This window comes from Haliotis rubra, unplaced genomic scaffold (genome assembly GCF_003918875.1).
Source record: "Haliotis rubra isolate DU_JTF1 unplaced genomic scaffold, ASM391887v1 Scf244, whole genome shotgun sequence".
NCBI lineage: Eukaryota > Metazoa > Mollusca > Gastropoda > Lepetellida > Haliotidae > Haliotis > Haliotis rubra.
Genome location: NW_025766492.1, coordinates 806,769 through 825,948, shown reverse-complemented (window position 1 = coordinate 825,948; position 19,180 = coordinate 806,769). Strand labels below are relative to the sequence as shown.

The 19,180-nt window shown below is 43.1% G+C and overlaps 2 protein-coding genes across 2 annotated transcripts in view; one reads left to right on the top strand and one right to left on the bottom strand.

The window, feature by feature from the left end:
• The first annotated feature begins 467 nt into the window (after positions 1–467).
• On the top strand, positions 468–2,258 carry LOC124278975 (cytochrome P450 1A1-like). Its single transcript, XM_046714765.1, has 2 exons — positions 468–2,014; positions 2,072–2,258. The coding sequence occupies exon 1, from the start codon at positions 468–470 to the stop codon at positions 1,953–1,955; it is 1,488 nt and encodes a 495-aa protein (XP_046570721.1). The 3' UTR covers positions 1,956–2,014; positions 2,072–2,258.
• Positions 2,259–5,418: 3,160 nt separating this feature from the next.
• The window catches only part of LOC124278999 (Meckel syndrome type 1 protein-like), a 38,293-nt gene continuing 24,531 nt past the window's right edge, over positions 5,419–19,180 (bottom strand). Inside the window, exons 10-20 of the mRNA XM_046714794.1 lie at positions 18,998–19,054; positions 18,380–18,422; positions 15,135–15,197; positions 13,289–13,359; positions 12,912–12,990; positions 12,055–12,162; positions 10,484–10,617; positions 9,006–9,088; positions 8,368–8,427; positions 7,495–7,532; positions 5,419–6,880 (exon numbers count right to left, since the gene is read on the bottom strand). Of these exons, the coding sequence (XP_046570750.1) occupies positions 6,795–6,880; positions 7,495–7,532; positions 8,368–8,427; positions 9,006–9,088; positions 10,484–10,617; positions 12,055–12,162; positions 12,912–12,990; positions 13,289–13,359; positions 15,135–15,197; positions 18,380–18,422; positions 18,998–19,054 (822 nt within the window). The 3' untranslated portion in view covers positions 5,419–6,794. The remainder of the gene's footprint in view (positions 6,881–7,494; positions 7,533–8,367; positions 8,428–9,005; positions 9,089–10,483; positions 10,618–12,054; positions 12,163–12,911; positions 12,991–13,288; positions 13,360–15,134; positions 15,198–18,379; positions 18,423–18,997; positions 19,055–19,180) is intronic.

Genomic DNA, 19,180 nt, shown 5'->3' with positions numbered 1-19,180 from the left:
CCGTTGTTCATTTTTTTTTCCTTCAAATTTTCAAAAGAAAACCCTCGATCTTTTCTTGTTTTACGTTGTTTTCTCGTAATTTCAATTATCTCCTTGCAGTATCGAGATTTTGTCGTTATTTCGCTTATATTCTCGTAATTTTATTTTTCCATCGTTAATTTTATTATTTTTTGGAAATTTGAAACTTTTCATCGCTACTTCGATTACTTTCTCGTTATTTCAAAATATTATATATTACGCCAATCTATGAATCCGAGTGAAGGTAGTTTAACGCCACAATGAGTATTATATGGCCATGAAGTAATCAAGGGTTGACAAAGTACAGTGAAGGCACGTGTAATGGTCAATCGGTATATGACAATAGCAAACGTGTTAAACGTGGACGTTCTGTCACGTATCGTTAATTGAACCATATGCATTCAAAGTACACCATGTTGATTTACATAGGTTCTCCTTGTTTCAGGGTCATGGACAGCTCAGACAAGTACGGGTTTATGTCCACGGAGGCGCAGGTTTTCTTGGTGACGTTCCTGGTGTCGGCGGGTCTCATCAGAGTCGTGAAGTCTCTCACGCCGTCTCACGCACCTCCTGGACCATGGGGTGTCCCTGTCCTCGGAACCCTTCCATTCTTTGGCAAGGAGCCAAACGTGACATTCACCGAGATGTGGCAGAAATATGGCAACGTGTTCAGCATTAAGCTGGGCAGCTGGCCCGCCATTGTGGTCAATGGAGCCGATGCAATCCGAGAAGCTCTGGTCGAGAAGGGCGACATCTTTTCAAGTAGACCAAGGTTCTTCACCACGAGTTTCAGCAAAGGCACTAGCGTCAGCTTCTCTGAGTTTACAGACAATTACAAGTTTCATAGACGCAACGCACTTGGGGCGCTGAGCATGTTCGCGAATGCGAAAAAGAACCCAATCGAGAGCATCGTCCACGATGAAGTTGACTTTGTTGTCAAATCCTTTAAAAAACATGGCGAAAAGCCTTTCAACCCACACGAATACATATTCATAGCGGCAGGTAGCGTCATCTACCAGATTTGCTATGGAGTACAAGAAGATGTACGTGACAACAAAGACTTCGTTGAATTTATTCTCAATGTGAAGAAGTTTACAAACTTTGTTTCAGCGGGTAATCCGTTTGACGCTCTGCCATGGCTAAGATTCTTCATGCGGGAAAAGTACCATCAGTTTCTAAACCTTCTGTCTCTGTCAAAGCATCAGAGGATGAAGATGATCAAGGAACACGAAGATACCTACCAAGAAACGGATATCCGAGACGTTACAGATCGTCTCTTGCAACTCAGCAATCGTGGCCATCTTGACAAGGAGACTCTGCAGACGACACTCGCAGACTTCTTCGGAGCTGGTTTTGTGACAATAGCTACAACGACAGAATGGACGTTACTGTTGATGGCGGCGCATCCGGAAGTCCAGGACAAGGTCCAGGCTGAGATTGACGAAGTGGTTGGTCGGGAACGGAAACCAGGTCTAGCAGACCGCGGGAAGATGACGTACACAGAAGCCGTGATCCATGAGTCGATGAGACTGACATCTATCTCCCCACTTGCTATCCCTCACATGGCGATGGAGGACACGTGGCTCCAGGGATATCACATTAAGAAAGGCACAGTTGCCTTCATTAACTTGTACTCTATGAGCCAGGACAAGAAGGTGTGGGGCGACCCAGAAGTGTTCAGACCAGAGAGGTTCCTGGACGAGTCTGGCCAGATCAGACAATCGTTGCTGGGAGAGTTCCTGCCATTCTCAGCAGGGCGTCGGAGGTGTTTAGGGGAGTTCCTGGCAAGGATGGAGGTATTTCTGCTTATTACCGGAATGCTTCAAAAATATCGTTTGCAAAAGCCAGCAGATTTGGACAAATATTCTTTGGAGGCTACTTTTGGCCTAGTTAGGATGCCCAAACCTTTTCAAATTGTTGCAAGTCCGAGATACTGAAAATTGTCCTGGTACAGGGGAAAGTTGAACCCAGAGCGAACATAATTGTCATGTAAAACCACACCCAAGGACTACTAAGTAAGGTCGACGGCAACATAACGTCAAAGACTCGTTCTCTTGCTTTCCTCGATCACACAGAAACACCGACAGTTTGAGTTCTGGGATCGAAATCGAAGTAATAACATTCGACAATATTATAATATTACCCATACCTATTTGCGGGGTCAACTAATATTGCAATGATATCGTTAACCAGTTTCAAGTATGTAAACAGTGTAAATAAAAGGAATCTGCTTTGTCAAACGACTCCACTCTTGATAAACGTGACAGGTAGTCAGTCTTGTGAGGTGTGCTTCATTGGGGTGAGAGAGAATACTTTACTGGGGTCAGAAAATCGTTTTGTGAGGTGTGCTTCATTGGGGTGTGAGAGAATACTTTACTGGGGTCAGAAAATCGCGCTACACCGGGGTCAGAGAGATATGCTACACCAGGGTCAGAGAGATATGCTACACTGGGGTCAGAAAGACGTGCTACACTGGGGTCAGAGAGATGTGCTACACTGGGGTCAGAGAGACGTGCTACACTGGGGTCAGAGAGACATGCTACACTTGGATCAGAGGCACGTGCTACACTGGGGTCAGAGAGACGTGCTACACTGGGGTCAGAGACGTGCTACACTGGGGTCAGAGAGACGTGCTACACTGAGGTCAGAGAGACGTGCTACACTGGGGTCAGAGAGATGTGCTACACTGGGGTCAGAGAGACGTGCTACACTGAGGTCAGAGAGATGTGCTACACTGGGGTCAGAGAGGTGCTACACTGGGGTCAGAGAGACATGCTACAGTGGGGTCAGAGAGGTGCTACAGTGGGGTCAGAGAGACATGCTACACTGGGGTCAGAGAGGTGCTATTTTGGGGTCAGAGAGACATGCTACACTGGGGTCAGAGAGATGTGCTACACTGGGGTCAGAGAGGTGCTACAGTGGGGTCAGAGAGACATGCTACACTGGGGTCAGAGAGACGTGCTACACTGGGGTCAGAGACGTGCTACACTGGGGTCAGAGACGTGCTACAGTGGGGTCAGAGAGATGTGCTACACTGGGGTCAGAGAGATGTGCTACACTGGGGTCAGAGACGTGCTACACTGGGGTCAGAGAGGTGCTACACTGGGGTCAGAGAGACATGCTACACTGGGGTCAGAGAGACATGCTACACTGGGGTCAGAGAGACGTGCTACACTGGGGTCAGAGACGTGCTACACTGGGGTCAGAGACGTGCTACAGTAGGGTCAGAGAGATGTGCTAGACTGGGGTCAGAGAGACGTGCTACACTGGGGTCAGAGACGTGCTACACTGGGGTCAGAGACGTGCTACACTGGGGTCAGAGACGTGCTACACTGGGGTCAGAGAGACATGCTACACTGGGGTCAGAGACGTGCTACACTGGGGTCAGAGAGATGTGCTACACTGGGGTCAGAGACGTGCTACACTGGGGTCAGAGACGTGCTACACTGGGGTCAGAGACATGCTACAGTGGGGTCAGAGAGGTGCTACAGTGGGGTCAGAGAGACATGCTACACTGGGGTCAGAGAGGTGCTATTTTGGGGTCAGAGAGACATGCTACACTGGGGTCAGAGAGATGTGCTACACTGGGGTCAGAGAGGTGCTACAGTGGGGTCAGAGAGACATGCTACACTGGGGTCAGAGAGACGTGCTACACTGGGGTCAGAGACGTGCTACACTGGGGTCAGAGACGTGCTACAGTGGGGTCAGAGAGATGTGCTACACTGGGGTCAGAGAGATGTGCTACACTGGGGTCAGAGACGTGCTACACTGGGGTCAGAGAGGTGCTACACTGGGGTCAGAGAGACATGCTACACTGGGGTCAGAGAGACATGCTACACTGGGGTCAGAGAGACGTGCTACACTGGGGTCAGAGACGTGCTACACTGGGGTCAGAGACGTGCTACAGTAGGGTCAGAGAGATGTGCTAGACTGGGGTCAGAGAGACGTGCTACACTGGGGTCAGAGACGTGCTACACTGGGGTCAGAGAGACGTGCTACACTGGGGTCAGAGACGTGCTACACTGGGGTCAGAGAGACATGCTACACTGGGGTCAGAGACGTGCTACACTGGGGTCAGAGAGATGTGCTACACTGGGGTCAGAGACGTGCTACACTGGGGTCAGAGAGACGTGCTACACTGGGGTCAGAGACGTGCTACAGTGGGGTCAGAGAGATGTGCTACACTGGGGTCAGAGAGACGTGCTACACTGGGGTCAGAGACGTGCTACACTGGGGTCAGAGACGTGCTACACTGGGGTCAGAGAGATGCTACACTGGGGTCAGAGAGACATGCTACACTGGGGTCAGAGACGTGCTACACTGGGTTCAGAGACGTGCTACACTGGGGTCAGAGAGATGTGCTACACTGGGGTCAGAGAGATGTGCTACACTGGGGTCAGAGAGATGTGCTACACTGGGGTTAGAGAGACGTGCTACACTGGGGTCAGAGACGTGCTACACTGGGGTCAGAGACGTGCTACACTGGGGTCAGAGACGTGCTACAGTGGGGTCAGAGAGATGTGCTACACTGGGGTCAGAGAGACGTGCTACACTGGGGTCAGAGACGTGCTACACTGGGGTCAGAGGCGTGCTACACTGGAGTCAGAGGCGTGCTACACTGGGGTCAGAGAGACATGCTACACTGGGGTCAGAGACGTGCTACACTGGGGGTCAGAGAGACGTGCTACACTGGGGTCAGAGACGTGCTACACTGGGGTCAGAGAGATGTGCTACACTGGGGTCAGAGACGTGCTACACTGGGGTCAGAGACGTGCTACAGTGGGGTCAGAGAGATGTGCTACACTGGAGTGAGAGAGATGTGCTACACTGGGGTCAGAGAGACATGCTACACTGGGGTCAGAGACGTGCTACACTGGGGTCAGAGAGATGTGCTACACTGGGGTCAGAGAGGTGCTACACTGGGGTCAGAGAGATGTGCTACACTGGGGTCAGAGAGATTTGCTAAACTGGGGTCAGAGAGACATGCTACACTGGGGTCAGAGAGACGTGCTACACTGGGTCAGAGAGACGTGCTACACTGGGGTCAGAGAGACGTGCTACACTGGGGTCAGAAAGACGTGCTACACTGGGGTCAGAGAGATGTGCTACACTGGGGTCAGAGAGATGTGCTACACTGGGGTCAGAGAGAGATGCTAAACTGGGGTGAGAGAGACATGCTACACTGGGGTCAGAGAGACATGTGCTACACTGGGGTCAGAGAGACGTGCTACACTGGGGTCAGAGACGTGCTACACTGGGGTGAGACAGATGTGCTACACTGGGGTCAGATATGCTCTACACTGAGATCAGAGAGATGTGCTACACTGGAAGTAACGAGGCATATATCTTAACATTTGCCAATGAAGAATAATCCTTTGATTATTACACAACCCAAACATTTAAAAAAGACATTTTATTCAAAAGCAACAATACACATCTGTACATAATACTTACATACAAAAACTAGTTGATGGACGGACGGATATATTTGGGCAAAAACAGGACCTATTCTACTCTGATCAGTGTGGTAGACATACTTGTTGTGTCACACCCTAGGGATTGATATCATGATCAACAATCCACACCATCAAGGTCTGAAGTCAGGCTGTCAACCAAGTCATGGTGCCTGACCACTGGATGCTTTTGGTTGCCTTGACAACCAGAACATGACTTATTGTAATCCCCACAGAATCTGATCCGTGTAGTTGATATACACTTGTTGTGTGCACCAAGCTGCAAGCTGCATTTATCAGCTTTATTAGTTTAAAAAATTACATCCTCTGTGGAGAAACTGAACTGTAACGGAAACATATGAATAAAATCTTCCAGACACCCTCTGAAAACTCACATTGAATTTTTGTCATAATTTGCATGACAGGCAACAAAAATAAAATTAAGTTGATCGGAGTATTTAGGCATGAGAAAATCCTTCAAAACAATGTTATCTTACAGGTTTGAATCTCATACTGTATTTCAACTTACACAGACAGAAATTGTTTTCTAAAGTTATTTACAAGCTTCAGTATGTCAAATATATGAATATCATGACACATGTCTTGAAAGTATGATTCATTTTCTGAAATTCCCGTTTGAATTAATACATTTATCACAATGTTAGACACAACTGTTAAGAAGTCACCCTTTTCCCAACTGAAAACTCCGTAAAATTTACATTTTACACAGGCTCTCTATATAACAACAGGCTTTAATAGACACTGAGTCAATGACTTATGCAAAACTTACAGATGTCCGGGTTCCAAATTGTGATAAGTGGTATCTACAAATTTCAGATTTTTGTTTAATTTTTGTTACATCTGCATCATCTTCACACAAGTCTCTTGTCAAGTATAGACCTGTGTTAGCCCTTCACAAACCTCAAAATGAAAACGTAACAACCAATTCATTGTATCCAAGGAGACTCACATGCTCCTTATAAATATACATAAGACATGATATATTTCAAGAAGCTCTTCAAAGTGAAACTTCTAAAGAAACCATCATTTTCTGATTCTTCAAGACATTATTCCATAAGAATGCTTCCATTGTCTTTGGGATATCTGACAGATAAGGCCATTTGTTGATGTCAGTTCCCAGGGCCTCCAGAACTATGGGTCCATTCATGCATTGTGTAAAGTCTCCTCTACATTATCTTTATACCGATAGGTTTATGCGGAGTACAAAGGCACTTGTGACGAAACATGTGCTGCACATGTCATATGGTGTACTGTTCTGATCAGGTAGCATGTTAGTCCTGATACTATTTTCCCCACAACTAATCATAATTCCTTGGTATCTCGCAGCAGTTCCCTCTCGGCATTGTGTCGTGCATTCATCATCTTCATTCTGGCTTTCTTGAAGGCATCTAATGGAGAAAAGTAACATATCAGTTCTGTTCAAAACTGGGGTCAACAGCAATACTACAAAACAGCCACTACAGTCACACCACACAGACAAACAGACAAACTACATGTAATAGGAATTTATACTGTGTACTCTATACAAGCAGGACCTGAGAAGCTGTTCCCAACTGGGGACCAACAGCAGGAGTCCCTGGGGAAACTGTTCAGTTTCAATTCTAGTCTTGTCTATATCAGCCAGCTGATCCTCACCAGACCCGTGAAGGTCTAGGTTAGAATGAACCTTCAGTAACCCATGCTTGTCGTAAGAGGTGACTAACGGGATCGGTGGTCAGGCTTACTGGCTTTGTTGACAGATGTCATCGGTTCCCAGTTGCGCAGATCAATGCTCATGCTGTTGATCACTGGATTGTCTGGTCCAGGCTCGATTATTACAGACCGCTGCCATATAGCTGGGATATTGCTGAGTGCGGCATAAAACTAAACTCACTCACTCACTGATCCTCACCATACCTGTTTCTGACTCATTACCAAGTAATGACGTGCACGACTACATATAACCATGGCTCAGTACCCCATTTTACTGAAGAAATTTCCCATGGCTCACAGTTACACTCACCAACTACACTTGAAATGTTTGCTTGCATGGCTGTGATTCTGCAAAATAGAAAACGACAGTGAACTAGCTGTGTGAGTTATCAAAGATATATTGAGTATAAACAAAAAAGAACAAAAGTTGTTGGTTGTCCTTAACAAAGGGAGGTAACTCATCGTGGCAGTTAACACGGTAAGTGACAAAAGTTGTCTAATCCGGACTGCTTTACAATGGTAAAGCGTGAGTCGGTACCAGGCCAGTCCGTAATAGACAGATTCCACTGTAAATGTATTGTGAACACTGTTTCACCCAAACTGTTTTGTATTTACAATAGACATCCTTCATGCAAGGACATGTAATAATTGAAATAGGTTGACATTTGTTTAACTCATAACAAGTTACATATTTATACTTTCATTGAAAAAAGTCTGTTAACATGAACTGCTTCTGCCTCTGTAAATTTCCACATAATGCAATGTTTTCAGTCATTAACCATTGTGAACAGACTGACTGACTGGCTGAGTTTGGTTTTTTTGTTTTTATTTTAGCAATATTCCAGCTACATGAAAAAGAGGGGAACACCAGAAATGCCTCTGTCACACACGTAATGCCAATTTTTGAACAGAAGTAACAGAGATGTTTATTCAACGGACTGTTAGTTTAGTCAGCTATGTCCGGATCACAAAGCATTTTTCTAATAAGTTGATTGTCGGGACAGTTATTTTAGTCTATAATCCGTAATTGAGAGAGTCCGGATTATAAAGCACGCTTTAATGATAAATTAAGAACAATTTTGCCAGGACTCAGAGAGTAGTCCGGATTATGGAGAAAACTGGATTACACAGAGTCCGGATATGACAGATTCCACTGTAATATAAAATCAAGGTAGACACATACCCCAGGTTGTCAAGGAGGGAACCCACTGATCTCTTGTTGGCCTTCCTCTCCATAAACGCTCTGAAAAATATTCCAAATACACTGGCTGAGGTTATAGCAACTCATCTCATGGATTGAGTGAGTGACAGAGTATGTGAGTACAGAGAGAGGGAGTGAGTGAGTGAGTGAGTGAGTGAGGTTTCATGCTGCAGGGAATGCACCTAGCTGGAGCATCCATTACCTGTTCAAGTTGATCCTTGTAACAAACATAACTGGCATTTCACCGGGATAGTCAGATATGTCATTCTATTCAAACATACATAACATATATTGTAATTACATTACAAATATCATTTATTGTGTCCCTGCCATAAGCGGACTAGTAAAGCTGCTACAAACAAGATGTCCTATGTGTATGTTGTACGTAGTGAAAAATTCTCTAAAACCTTCCTTTGACACATTATATACTTAGTGTCACTTAAGTGTCACTTGAACACATTCAACCATCTTCTTAACCTTCACTTCACACATATATTATATTTACACCACTCAACTGTATCTTGAACCCAGTGAACTGTCTTCTTTCTGCTTCCTACTTGTGAATGCAATGTTATCATAATACACCGCATGATGCCTTAGTGAGCCTCCAGGGCACTTACCTGGACTGCATGACAACATTGAAGCGGTACGTCAAGCTGCCCGACGTCTCCGTGTGAAATCCAAACTTGCTCAGGTGGCTTCCCTGAAACATGTATCAGTTAATGAATACAAGACACGTTTTATGGATAACAAAGAATAAAAAGAAAGTTATCCATAAAATATCTCATGTATTCAGATTCAGCACTGAGCAAGCAGGGTAAACAGTACTTTAGTTGAGTGTGGTCCCGTGCATAGAGCATTAGAGTTAAAGTTAAGCAACGTTGGGCGTGGAGAGTCTTTGGATGGGTGACTATGTGTGACAGCTCGGCTCCTGCAAGTTTCTTAGCACTTCAGTCCTGCCCCACAACAAAGCACATGTGATACATGTGGTCTCACCTTAGGCAAGTGAGTTTGATTAAAATTGCCTCTGTTCACCCAGCAGAAAATGGGTACCCGGTGAAATAAGTCGTGAGACTATTAACCTTCTAGCACCTAACAGGCAGCTTGGGCTATCCAGGATAATAACGATCAGATTGTCCGCTTTTAGCAGGATATTTAGCTTGGAAAAGTCGCATTATAAATATTCTCATTATATTATTGTCATAGCATTATGGTGGTTCAGCCCAATGTGGAAAGAGTTAGACCCAAAGGGATGATGGTCTGAGATGTTGACCACTTGGAGGAATCCCACTAGCACGCATATGTTACTGACATACATGATCAGGGTGAAATGGCTTGTTATTTTGATAAGGCTGCTCTTGGCAATATCCTAACTATATACTCCATATCTGTAAATATTATAATCTGGACCAGACAATCAGGTTTTCACAAGTCTGTGGTTGAGAAAGATGTGAATTTGATTTCCAGGTTTGAGATTGGCTACTCAATGTTGATTAACTGAGTGGAGATATGACGTACTACTTTCTAGATTTTGCTTGTTAGATACGTTTTGAAACAACTTGGAAGATAAATGGGATCTGACAGACACGAGTGCAGTAATCAGTTTCTTAAATGCCATAAAATCCCCACCAACTTCGGGATCTAATCAATGCGTATTTCATATTTTCTCATAGTAGTGGCACATCAATACACAACATTCACGAACAAGTAACATTACATGGTTTCCTGCCCACTTACCACACTGTGTGCATTATATAAAGATAGAAATCAATGTACAATGTAAACAATAATAAAGCATGACCATGTGCACATTCTGTCTGCATCGACCCCTGAAGATGTAGAAGTGATGATGGGTAAGAATTGATCTTCAGTAACCCATGCTTGTCGTAAGAGGCGATTAATGGGATCGGGTGGTCAGGCTCGTTGACTTGGTTGACACATGTCATTGTAGCCCACTTGCATAGATTGATGCCCATGCTGTTAATCACTGGATTGTCTGGTCCAGACTTGATTATTTACAGACCGCCACCATATAGCTGGAATATTGCTGAGAGCGGCATAAAACTAAACTCACTCACTTCTGACTGCATCAACTCACATCAAATGTGCTGGGAACTGCTGCATAGGTGGGATCCTCCAGTTCTGGAGAACCCCCGATGAAGAACCTGCGGAGCTGGGCCGAGATAGACTGGCCTACTGGCCGCCAACAGTGACTGGTTTCATGGTATGCACCTGTAACCAGAGGGTGAAGACAATGTGAGATCCGATTCAGAGCACACAGACCAGAGGGTGAAGACAATGAGAGATCCGATTCAGAGCACACAGACCAGAGGGTGAAGACAATGAGAGATCCGATTCAGAGCACACAGACCAGAGGGTGAAGACAATGAGATCCGATTCAGAGCACACAGACCAGAGGGTGAAGACAATGAGAGATCCGATTCAGAGCACACAGACCAGAGGGTGAAGACAATGAGAGATCCGATTCAGAGCACACAGACCAGAGGGTGAAGACAAGATCCGATTCAGAGCACAGAGATGAAGACCGATTCAGAGCACACAGACCAGAGGGTGAAGATGTGAGACAATCAGAGCACACAGACCAGAGGGTGAAGACAATAAGAGATCCGATTCAGAGCAGAGCACACAGACCAGAGGGTGAAGACAATGAGGATGAAGCAGACAAGAGATCCCATTCAGAGCACAGGGACCAGAGGTGAAGACAATGAGATCCGATTCAGAGCACACAGACCAGAGGGTGAAGACAATGAGAGATCCGATTCAGAGCACACAGACCAGAGGGTGAAGACAATGAGAGATCCGATTCAGAGCACACAGACCAGAGGGTGAAGACAATGAGAGATCCGATTCAGAGCACACAGACCAGAGGGTGAAGACAATGAGAGATCCCATTCAGAGACCAGAGAGGTGAAGACAATGAGAGATCCGATTCAGAGCACACAGACCAGAGGGTGAAGACAATGAGAGATCGATTCAGAGCACACAGACCAGAGGGTGAAGACAATGAGAGATCCGATTCAGAGCACACAGACCAGAGGGTGAAGACAATGAGAGATCCGATTCAGAGCACACAGACCAGAGGGTGAAGACAATGAGAGATCCAACTCAGAGCACACAGACCAGAGGGTGAAGTTGTGAGTTTTATCCCTGTGAGGCAGATCACAGATAAGAGATGGGTATTTAGTATTTGGGGAAAGAAGAAACATAACATTGGGAAGAATCTTGGTTATAAGGCCTAAAAACTTTCAAAAAATTTCTGGTGTCCATCTTGGATTTCAAAATGCCATCGTTTCAAACTATAACTGTTTATTATATCAATACATAGGCATGGTACATGTCATACAAGAGCTCTTTTCATGCTACACTGGACCAGTTTGCCAAATACACATCATGCCATAAAGCACATGTAAAATCTCCAAATCATCATCATCATCATGATCACCATCCTCCTCCTCCTCCTCAAACTCCCAACATGGGCACAATGTGTGAAGCCCATTTCTGGTGTCCCCCGCCGTGATGTTGCTGGAATATTGCTGAGACAAGTCCTCCTCATACAGTGAGACAAGCCTCTGGCATGGGTTTGAGGACCTGCTCCTCCATCTGATCATCACAGACAGAACGCTAAAGGGTTTGAAATGCTGTACACACCTGGTTTGCAGGGAACCTGGAGATAGGTGTAGCCTTCAGTGCGGAACCGATGCCACGAATCCAGGGACAGGACCTCCACTAACACAATGGGGAAGTTCGGTATCTGATCTGTAACATCATCATGAGTTAGTGGTAGAATGTTATTTTCATTGTGTCTGGACCCTTAACTTCAGTGTGTTCATGTTGAGACTTAGTTACTGTCCAGCAGACACGTCTAGTAAACAGTAAGTGTTGAAGGGAATGTTGTCGTATCCCACAGTAAACATTTCCATGCTGGTGTGATAAAATATAATAGGGTGCAATGAAAAGTTAAAAATATTCCATTTTACTGCATTTCATCATCAGTTACATATCTTTATTGGAGACATACACCTCCATCAAAGACCCAACACAATCTAACTGCAATCTCATTCAAATAAGACCAGACCAACGACTCGATACCCACTCTGTAAGTTTCCGACAGATGATCAGCCAATCAAGGCTTCAATGTTATTGGTAAAGTAAAAATCATGGAAAATGGATGCAATCAGGCAGTTCCGAATGCAAACAAACATATTCTTCTGGATAGTTTATACATTAAATTTCTCAGTGCCATGAACTCTACCCCATATATTGTGTATTTTCAAGGATATAACTTCTGGTCTGGCAGTGTGTAAGGTATGGAAGGTAGAAGATGAATGACTTGTTTAACAACCTGATTGGCACAAGGACCCACACACTCTTCCTTAAAACTGGGCAGTCAATGTTTGCTCTATATTCATCTGATGTGAGAAGTCATCAGATTTTCAGACAGAGAAGTATCATATCAGAATAGAAGATCTGATTAATATGTAATTGATGCTCTCCCTTCTTCTCACCTTTGTCCTCCTGTTTGACAGACTCGTTCTTGTAGAACAGCTCAAAGCTGAAGGGGAAGCTGAAATGGGCCACATTGTCCTGAAAAGGAAAACATCAAAGTTCTAATCAAGACAGGTGCTTTCATTCACAACCCATAACAACCTGTCAAGGTAGCACCATAGCCATGTAGGCTTTCAGGCCCCAGAAAGACCTGATCGGTTGACACGCCTGTATAACCACATTGGGAGTCATGAGAGAACAGATAGTCAGCATCTACTGGTGGCTTAGTGGTTCAATCAAGGATTGATTCTAACTTAAAATACTTAAAAACTGTTCTGGAATAGTAACAGGTGCTTGAAGTACATGCAAGGCCAGAAAGTATAGAAGGTATACATACAATGCCTTCCACCTTGGAGCTGCAGGTCTGTGTAACCCAAGACAGAGGCTGGAACCTGTCAGCTGTCCAATCTGTCAACACACAGCACAGGGTGTTGACAGGTGTCTGATGTGTTAACAGGTGTCTGATGTGTTAACAGGTGTCTGATGTGTTAAAAGGTGTCTGATGTGTTAATAGGTGTCTGATGTGTTAATAGGTGTCTGATGTGTTAATAGCTGATGTGTAAATAGGTGCTTAATGTGTTAATAGGTGTATTATGTGTTAATAGGTGTCTGGTGTGTTAACAGGTGTCTGGTGTGTTAATAGGTGTCTGATGTGTTAATAGGTGTATTATGTAGTAATAGGTGTCTGATGTGTTAACAGATGCCTGGTGTGTCAATAGGTGTCTGATGTGTAAAATAGGTGACTAATTATGTAGTAATAGGTGCTTAATGTGTTAATAGGTGTATTATGTGGTAATAGGTGTCTGGTGTGTTAACAGGTGTCTAGTGTGTTAATAGGTGTCTGATGTGATAATAGGTGTCTGATGTGTTAACAGATGTCTGGTGTGTTAATAGGTGTCTGGTGTGTTAATAGGTGTCTGGTGTGTTAATAGGTGTCTGATGTGATAATAGGTGTCTGATGTGTTAACAGATGCCTGGTGTTTTAATAGGTGTCTGATGTGTTAAAAGGTGTCTGATGTGTTAATAGGTGCTTGATGTGTTTATAGGTGTATGCTGTGTTAATAGGTGTTTGATGTGTTAACAGGTGTTGATGTGTTAACAGGTGTTTGATGTGTTAACAGGTGTTGATGTGTAAATAGGTGTCTGATGTGTTAACAGGTGTTGATGTGTTAACAGGTGTGTTAATAGGTGTATTATGTGTTAACAGGTGTCTCATGTATCAATAGGTGTATGATGTGTTAACATATGTCTGGTGTGTTAATAGGTGTCTGATGTGTTAACAGGTGTCGATGTGTTAATAGGTGTCAGATGTGTTAAAGTGTAACAGGTGATGATGTTAATAGGTGTATGATGTGTTGATGTGATAATAGTGTGATCTGATGGTGTTAATATGTGTATTATGTGTTAACAAGTGTTTGATGTATTAACAGGTGTATGATGTGTTTATAGGTGTTTGATGTGTTAACAGGTGTCGATGTGTTAATAGGTGTCTGATGTGTTAAAGTGTAGTCTTAAATGTTAACAGGTGCCTGATGTGTTAAAGTGTGGTCTGGTGTGTTCAAATGTGTTCATTATGAGTGAGTGAGTTTTACGCGGTTTTCAGCAATATTCCAGCAACATCATTGCAAGGACACCAGACACACATTGTATCCATGAGGGGGAACAAACCTGTGTCTTCAGCATGACAAGCTAACAGCTTTAACCAGTAGGCTACCACTGCCCCTCAAATGTGTTATGATGTAACCAGAGTTGATGTGAGATAGTTTAGGTTGATAATGTCAAAAGTGTGTACAAATGGCTTCAAATGTGTTCAGGCACAGGCAAATGTGTACACATATGGTTAAATATATTCAATTGCATTTAAAAGTGTTCAGGTGTGCTTGTGTATGGTCAAACATGTTCAGGTGTACCTACGTGTGTTCAGGTGGGTTCTGGTATGGTCAAATATGTTCAGGAACATAATTTATATTAACAATGGTAAATACTGTATATGTTACAATTATTTTATAACTCAAATTATTTACAAAAGGAGGATTCTTCTTAATCGCTGATACTGAAGTTGGAGTTAATGAGATGTAAATGTCATTTATTGAGAGAATGACTGTTTTTTCCTAAGCATTTGAAGTGTGTTAAATAATATCAAATATACTGACTGGTGAAGATAAAAGAGGTTAGCAACTCACGTTTTGGCAAATCCACAAAGAAATGTAAGTAGATATCATCAAATTCAAAGTCCCGGGCTGACTCTGAAAAACAGGATCTCACTTCCAGATGTCTTGGACAGAGTCGGCAAAATTTATGTCTGCTTTGTGTTTTTGGTAAGGGAGGAAGATTTATGGATGTCATATGGCTTTTAAATAATATGAAGAACACAATTTTTCGGAGTATATTCTTAATTCTGTACCAGGTGAGTATACAATCCGAAACATTCTGTGCCTCATATTACAGAAGTTGACATCCATACATTTTCATCCTTGATGTATATCAATTTCGAAATGGCTTTCAAAGACTTTTTCGCTGCTTTTTAATGTTGCACTAAGCACTATTCCAGCTATATGACTGGCCTGTAATTATGTGAGTCTGGACCAGACAATGAATACTTTGAACAACAATGCACACATAATCTGGCCATAATGACAAGCAGCCAAAGAGGTGGTCTAACCACCTGAAATGTTTGATAGTCTCTAACAGCAGCAAGAGTTTCTGGGGACGCATTTTAACCACGTATGGAAACCCTGTTGTAACTAGGCATGATAACCCTCTGGTAACTAGGTATGGTAACCCTCTGGTAACTAGGTACGGTAACCCTCTGGTAACTAGGCATGGTAACCCTCTGTAACTAGGTACGGTAACCCTCTGGTAACTAGGTACAGTAACCCTCTGGTAACTAGGTACGGTAACCCTCTGGTAACTAGGTACGGTAACCCTCTGGTTAACTAGGCATAGCAATCCTCTGGTAACTAGGTATGATAACCCTCTGGTAACTAGGTACGGTAACCCTCTGGTAACTAGGTATGGTAACCCTCTGGTAACTAGGTATGGTAAACCCTCTGGTAACTAGGTATGGTAACCCTCTGGTAACTAGGTATGGTAACCCTCTGGTAACTAGGCATGGTAACCCTCTGGTAACTAGGTATAGGTATAACCCTCTGTTTACTAGGTATGGTAACCCTCTGGTAACTAGGTATAGGTAACCCCTTTGGTAGGTATAGTAACCCTCTGTTTACTAGGTATAGTAACCCTTTGGTAACTAGGTATAGTAACCCTCTGTTTACTAGGTATAGTAACCCTCTCTTTACTAGGTATAGTAACCCTATGTTAACTAGGTACAGTAACCCTCTGTTTACTAGGTATAGTAACCCTCTGTTTACTAGGTATAGTAACCCTCTGGTAACTAGGTATAGTAACCCTCTGTTTACTAGGTATAGTAACCCTCTGTTTACTAGGTATAGTAACCCTCTGTTTACTAGGTATAGTAACCCTATGTTAACTAGGTATAGTAACCCTCTGGTTACTAGGTATAGTAACCCTCTGTTTACTAGGTATAGTAACCCTCTGTTTACTAGGTATAGTAACCCTCTGGTAACTAGGTATAGTAACCCTCTGTTTACTAGGTATAGTAACCCTCTGTTTACTAGGTATAGTAACCCTCTGTTTACTAGGTATAGTAACCCTCTGTTTACTAGGTATAGTAACCCTCTGTTTACTAGGTAGTAACCCTCTGTTTACTAGGTATAGTAACCCTCTGTTTACTAGGTATAGTAACCCTCTGTACTAGGCAGTAACCCTCTGTTAAGTAACCCTCTGTTTACTAGGTATAGTAACCCTAGGTATAGTAACCCTCTGTTTACTAGGTATAGTAACCCTCTGGTAACTAGGTATAGTAACCCTCTGTTTACTAGGTAACCCTCTGTTTACTAGGTATATAGTAACCCTCTGTTTACTAGGTATAGTAACCCTCTGTTTATAGTAACTAGGTATAGGTAACCCTCTGTTTACTAGGTATAGTAACCCTCTGTTTACTAGGTATAGTAACCCTCTGTTTACTAGGTAACCCTCTCTGTTTACTGGTAACTAGGTACAGTAACCCCAGTTTACTGTGGTAACTAGGTATAGTAACCCTCTGTTTACTAGGTATAGTAACCCCTACTGGTAACTAGGTATAGTAACCCTCTGTTTACTAGGTATAGTAACCCTCTGTTTACTAGGTATAGTAACCCTCTGTTTACTAGGTATAGTAACCCTCTGTTTACTAGGTATAGTAACCCTCTGTTTACTAGGTATAGTAACCCTCTGTTTACTAGGTATAGTAACCCTCTGTGTATAGTAACCCTCTGTTTACTAGGTATAGTAACCCTCTGTTTACTAGGTATAGTAACCCCTCTAGTTTACCCTGGTAACCCTCTGTTTACTAGGTATTACCCCTAGGTAGTAACCCTCTGTTTACTAGGTATAGTAACCCTCTGTTTACTAGGTATAGTAACCCTAGGTACAGTAACCCTCTGTTTACTAGGTATAGTAACCCTCATGTTTACTAGGTAGGTATAGTAACCCTCTGTAACCCTCTGTTTACTAGGTATAGTAACCCTGTTTACTAGGTATAGTAACTAGGTACCCTCTGTTTACATGGTACAGTAACCCTCTGTTTACTAGGTATAGTAACCCTCTGGTAACTAGGTATAGTAACCCTCTGTTTACTAGGTATAGTAACCCTCTGTTAACTAGGTATAGTAACCCTCTGTTTACTAGGTATGGTAACCCTATGGTAACTAGGTATCGTAACCCTAATTTATATCTTCAAATATCCATTTATGTCATAAACAAAATAAGATACAATATAATGCTTCAGAGAAAGCATGTGCAGCTTAAACAAATTGTATTAACAGCTTAAAGTGCATTCTCGATAATCTTCAGGGTATACATTCGATAAATCTCCACTATACCCTGGATGCATCTGTGGCTCGGCCCCATGATTTTATTACCTCCCTTGGCTGGCTTTTTATCCAATCAGGTGTCTACGCTGGGAAGTTGAGCTTACCAATCACAACTCACTTTCGCTTCTTTTATCTAACCGATTAAACTTGGCAACAAAATTGTTGCAGAGGTACTCTGAAAGAGTTAGAAAGAGTTCTTGCAGATATTTTTAAGGTTTCAGACCTGTCAATTTGTCTGTATGATTTCCCCAAAATCTGAGTCGCACTGTGAACAAACCTTCACGGCTGCGACCGTTATCTTTGTTGACACCGGCAAGCTCGGTTGTAACGGCAGCTTAGCTGATTGGCTACTGTGAGAATGTGAAGCCAGCAAAGGGAGGTAATAAAATTATCAGGCCGAGCTATAGATGCATCCAGGGTACTACTACTAGTGGAGATTTATCGTAACATATGCCCTGGAGATTATCGAGGATGCTTAAAGTGGGGTATCTTACCAATCTCTCCGAATACCACCAGTCTCAGAGCATCCTTAGGAGGCTGCAAAACACACAAACATTAAAAACTCACAAGCAGCATAAAAAACACAAACATTTGTAAGCAATGAAAAGCTAAAACGCTTCAAGTTCTCAAACATTTGATCATCTGTATATAAATATAACCAACAAAATCCTGTCCATAATCTGTCAACAGTGGCATCAATTGTAAATTCCAACCATATAATCAGAATGTGTTTATGAATCACTATTAAATAGTGATAATATCAGGTGTTTGAAGTAAACACATGCAAAGTCAATTGCTCACCCTAAAATAAGGGAATATAAGGTTCAAGCCAAAATAGGGAATTGCATCAGTGATTCTGTTACTGATTCATCTAACTCACGCACTTGATTTCTTAAATTGCGATGAAGATGGTTTCTCTCTCTACATGTTTAAGGCCAGTAATGATTTGTGATCTCTCTACGCATTGTCCATCTGCTGGGTTTTTATCTTCTGTTTGAACATTTTCAGAATCTACCATTAACATTCATTATGTACATCAGGTGGTTAACATGTAACTTCTGACACAGTTATGTTGTTTTGTTCATCGTGGCAAGTTATGTCCAGTGACCTACCACTTCGAACTCCAGTCCCACACAGGCACCCAGAAAATCCTTGTGACGACTGTAGACCTGTGATACACATACATATTTACCTTTCATACATGTCAAAACACTGAAATCTGATTGGTTCACATTATCTTGATGAAATACTGCATACATGGGTGGGAGATAATAAATTCCTTATATCATGAAGGA

Excerpts from the sequence above, each read along its gene's own strand:
- LOC124278975 (XM_046714765.1), top strand. The coding sequence starts at position 468 with ATGGACAGCTCAGACAAGTACGGGTTTATGTCCACGGAGGCGCAGGTT.